Consider the following 5,087-nt stretch of genomic DNA (forward strand, 5'->3'; position numbering starts at 1 on the left):
TCCAGAACCCATGGGGATGTACCTGACTGTGTAGAGGGCGGGTGCTCAGTGCGGGAAGCATCAGTCACAGAACCAGCAGTACCCGTCGAGGAAGAACCTGAAGCCGCGAGCAGACGCTTAAGTCTCAGAATATCCTGCTCGGTCAAAGCAATGGCTGAAGCTGGCGAGGGAGATGACGAAGTCCCTGAGGAGGATGATCGCGCCTTGCGCAGGTGTTTCCGCTTTGTGTAGCACTGGGACTCAATATGACCATCATTGTTGCAGTAATCACAATGTGAACGGGGCCGACCTGAGCCGCTAGAAGGAGTGGGCAAGAGCGGCGGAGCACTCGAGCGAGAATGGGGCGGTGCAGCAGGTGGAGTGGAAGAAGCCCGAGTAGCGAGCACCGAGGGAACCTCCAGCAAACCAGCACCGCGTAGGCCAGTCTCCTCAGCACGAATCTCTGAAAGCGCCTCCGTGAGAGAAATACGACCACGAGCAAGCAACTGAGCACGCCGGGGTTCAAACTCCTTACGGAGTCGAGACAGGAACTCGTAGACGCGATGAAACTCCAAATCAGCCTGGACAGCCTGGCAGCAGGGGCAAGTACGACAACCAGCACTGCGGAGAGAATCAAGCTGGCGCCAGATAGCAGAACTCTGTGCATAAAAGTCATCAACAGTAGAGTCACCCTGCTGAAGAGCATGCTCCTGACGAACCACAGACAGGTATAAGGCATCACCAGAGGGCTCATAGCGCTGACGAAGACAGGTCCACATCTGGAAGACAGTAGGAAGACCCAGAAACTCAGAAGCAAACTGAGGCAGAACACTAGCAGTGAGAACAGCGGCAGCACGAGCATCATCATCAAGCCACTGGGTGTAAACAGACAAAGCACCATGATACGTCTGAAGAGCCTCCTCATAAGCCAGAGCCCTCTCATCATAGGCACGATCAGCAGCCTCATCAGCAACCTTAGCCGCATCCTTGGCGGCCTGATTAGCATCCGAAGGAAGAACCAGTGGAGTCGGCGGAGTAGGGGCCACCGGAGGAACCGGACGTGGCGGACAGCAGACCTCGCCAGAAAGAACACCCCAGAGACGGATGCCACGCATGTGAATGCGCATGAAGCCAGCGAACTCGGTGTAGTTAGTACCGTCGAAGATCACCGGACAGCGAGGGACAGCGACATAGCCCGATGCAGCAGAATTTTTTTTTTTTAGGAATAAGATCGAAATCAGCAGAGGCCGAGCGGCAGGGGATCTCGATCGGAGCAGGCTAGACGGGAGCAGACGGGCGGAGGACCGCGAGGCCTGGCGGGAACGGGCGGGCGAAGGCGGGAACGAGCGGCGCCGGAGAGCTGGAGCGGCGGGAGCAACCGCACCTGGCGGGCGGGCGCGGGGCCGAGCACTGGCGGCCGCGGAAGGAGCGGACCAGCACGGGCGGGCGCGGGGCCGAGCACGGGCGGCCGCGGGGCCGAGCACGGACGGCCGCGGGAGGAGCAGACGAGCACGGGGAGAGCTGCAGCGGAGGCCGACTTCGAGCGGGAGCAGCCACGGTGACTCGATCGGGACAGATCAATAGCACGAGTTGCGGCGTGCAAAAAATTGACCTAGCTCTAATACCATGTTAGGAATAAGCAACTTGTATTCTCATGAGGCCATAGGCCGATATATATACATGTACAGGTATGGTACATATGCAGGAAACCCCTTATACTACGGGATAAATACAAAGGGGTATACATGACTTATTATAACTCTAACAACAACAACATCAGTAGATCAGTCACTTTGACTTAATACAGAGTCCTAATTAATTTGCTAACTGATTGCACAGAAACTAAACATCGATGATGCTCTCGCCAACTTATGCAGCAGATACACCACAATTGTCAGATAAACTCCAGGTCAAGTTCAGAACAACCTTAACCGGCACCATCTCCAACCCCCAACACATCAGCTTGACCTCCAGCTTGATGGCCATCTACGGCCCCTTTACTTGTAGGGCCTCCACACCTTGTTCGAGCACTTCCTCCTCAATACCTGTCCAATATCTTAAAATTATGCACAACCAAAATGCAGATATTCAGAAACTTGTTATTAACAAGGAACAAACAACGGCTCTTTATACTGGGTAACACCTGGAAAATCGCCTAAGAGGAAACATATGAAGAATTGAAGAAGCTAGTAAATACCTATGATAAAATACAAGGGCTTAAAACAAACAAAGCACACGATGCATGGACAATTGACCTTCAGAATTCTTTTACCCATGGCCCAGTTAGTAATATTGACCTCAAACACTCAGTTTTCTTTGTTTACCATCCCAATTTGCAGTACAAGAGGGAATACATAGATGTGTTCATTTAGAAATGAATCATAGAAGTACTTAAAAGTTATAAAAGAAACTGTAGGCTCATGTTGCAAGACTTCATTAATTACCTAGTATTATACAAACTTTCCATGTCAAGTGAAGCAAAAAAAAAAGACTCAGAGGTGTTAGTAGCGACAGCCAACAAACTACTTGCAGTGGATAGGTGACAAGTTCAAAACTTTAAACTGTGTCAAAACACGGTTGCCCTGCCTCTAATTGATCTTGAGAAGCTTATTTCAAATCAAACAGTTTCTGAGCACAAGCTACTAGCTATTTGAATGGCAGCACCATTGTTGGGTGGGATAGTACTCCCTTGAGAAATTAATCAAGCTCAACCCTTCAATTATCCTCACAATATACACAGGAGATGCATTAGTGGTAACAATTGCTTCGGTTTATATTTGCAACCATAGCAGCTATGGCTCCTTATATCTTATCTGAAGTCAACATCATGAGACAAATGTATAGGTGTGAAGATGAAGAAAATGTGACTTCCCTGTCTCATTATGTCTATGAAAAGAGACAAACCAACTCCTACCAGGAAAGAATGTTTCCAAGGTGAAATAATCCAAGGATGAACATAATTTTAAGCTTGTATTCCTTCTCCATTAGCTTGACCCAAAAAGCTATTTGTCCAAAATAATTGTTGTGGTCTAGTGTTCTGTACAAAACCACAATGCCCCCAAAATGGTATTCATAGTGTTCAAGATCCTCTCTTACTTGTCTGATTACCATAAAGTAGCATTTAGAACAGACTAACAAATAAATCACAATCATGTTCATGAGCATCTTTGCCACAAGCACAGAAGAAGTAACAACTATAAAATGTGCAAACAAAAAAGAGATCACAATTACTTACTATCAAGAATCAGACAAAGCTGTGTGATAATAATGAAGTGCAGGTAGTAAGTATGAAGCAACAGAAAGTTTACCACTTGATACTTTCGGTGCCGACAACGATGGTGGGTAGTTGCAATATGCGCTGCCATGCACTGAAGCACACACTCTCTTAAGCTGTAATGTTTCGATGTCCACTGTGTATAAGCCTTTCTCAAGCAACGAGCTTCCAAAGTGATCCAGGACCAAGTAATTCCCGATTGAACATCTCAGCACATCCCGAGGGCCCGGTGAGAGTGAGACCATCTTCTCCTTCTGCCACTGGCTGGTGCTCCCACCATTTTTCCTCCAAAGGGTATGATTGCCGCAAGTCATGTCATAGGTACCAGCAAGCATTCTAGGACCGCCTTCTCCTGTCTCCATCATGGTTATACCAAGAAATAACGCATTTTTGGCTTCAGATGGGGGTTCATCAACGGAGAACTCCATCCTCAGGGTGTCGAGCACCAACATTTTCAAATCGTACTGACAGTTTGGCAGCCAGTAAAAGTAGTCACACGTACATTGGCGCCCGTAGAAGAGTGCCCGTAGAAGAGTGCCATCCCAGTCGATGACACGAAGCCAGCTAACAAATTGGCCCAACTCTGGGATGGAATGGCTCGCCATTGCCTAGTGCTGGAAGAGAAGACAAAGCCCACGATCTTAGCTTCGCACTGGACCATCCAGATCACTCTGAATGACGTCTCATCAGCAGTTGCTGCCTCGTCGCCTTGCGGAGCGAAGAAAGTCTCGCTGGAATGCGGCCGTATTCGCATGAGTGGGTCTTCCACGGTAGCTGCTAGGTCACCGGGGATTGGGGGAAGCAGGAGATACTGCCGGTGCAACGGGTCGCACACCGCCAACTCTGTGAAGACGACTCCACGGGCACTATAACCTTCCCGGGGGCTTGCTTCAAGGAAGACGCGGCCGTCTCGGCTGTCCCGGACGGCCCAGCGGTGAGCGGGGTCGGGGGCGGGGACGAAGGAGAAGGAGAAGTCGCCGGCGAGGGCGACGACCCGAGCTGCCGGCGCGGAGGGGTGAGGCGGGACCGCGGGGTGGAAGACATTGTCTCCGTACTGGAGGAAGCCGAGGAGGGGCGGCGGGTGGAGCCTGCGGTACTGCCGGAGGAAGGAGCGGTCGGTGATGAGGCGATGGAATGTGACGCAGGCGGCGGAGGTGAGGACGAGGTCGGTCTGGTCGGGAATGCGGCGGAAGATGTCCAGCAGGAGCTCCTCTGGGAGCGGCGGCGAGGAAACTTCCCGGGCGCCATGCGGCTGCGGCAGCGGACGAGGAGGGGACTCAGGGTGGTGCTCGAGGACGGACGGATCCACGGGGATCTGTCGCTCGTCCGCCGCGCCGCCGGCCATCCCGCCGCCGATCTGGAATCTACGGACGGACGGCACGGGAGTGAGGAGTGAGACTGAGAGGATTTGGGGGAAGGAGAAACGGAGCCGACGTTGCTGCAGGGCCTTGACGCAGATATACCAAGGGAGAGGCCAGTGTCCCAACTCCCAACTCCAAACTCCCATCCAGTCGTTGCTTTTGCATCGAACGGCCACAATCTGTTGGATTGACATTTCGTACTGTTTTCTCGAGTACGCAAGTGCTTCCTCAATCTTCTGCTCATCATGGATGCAAATCTGTAATATTTTGTGATGTTTGTGATCTTCGATGACAATTTGATCTGTAATTTGATCACTTTGGTGACAACATAATTAGTGTTTAGTGTTTGTTTTGCAGGTATAACTAGTGTTGAGTTTAGGAGAACGAGAGAAATACAACACACATTTTATTGATCATACCCATCAGCAATTTATACATGCACATGTTTAAGTGACCGAGGCAAAAAAAAAACA

The 5,087-nt window shown here is 50.6% G+C and overlaps 1 protein-coding gene across 2 annotated transcripts; it reads right to left on the reverse strand.

The window, feature by feature from the left end:
* Window positions 1-1,643: 1,643 nt before the first annotated feature.
* Window positions 1,644-4,666, reverse strand: LOC123140842 (uncharacterized). Of its 2 annotated transcripts, none has more exons than XM_044560114.1 (2): window positions 3,288-4,666; window positions 1,644-2,024 (listed from the first exon to the last, which is right to left on the reverse strand). In XM_044560114.1, the coding sequence occupies exon 1, from the start codon at window positions 4,596-4,598 to the stop codon at window positions 3,708-3,710; it is 891 nt and encodes a 296-aa protein (XP_044416049.1). In that variant the 5' UTR covers window positions 4,599-4,666; the 3' UTR covers window positions 1,644-2,024; window positions 3,288-3,707. The 2 variants fall into 2 exon arrangements, with proteins under 2 accessions (XP_044416049.1, XP_044416050.1); XM_044560115.1 differs by having other exon boundaries at window positions 1,644-2,035.
* Window positions 4,667-5,087: the final 421 nt, after the last annotated feature.

This window comes from Triticum aestivum, chromosome 6D, assembly GCF_018294505.1.
Source record: "Triticum aestivum cultivar Chinese Spring chromosome 6D, IWGSC CS RefSeq v2.1, whole genome shotgun sequence".
NCBI lineage: Eukaryota > Viridiplantae > Streptophyta > Magnoliopsida > Poales > Poaceae > Triticum > Triticum aestivum.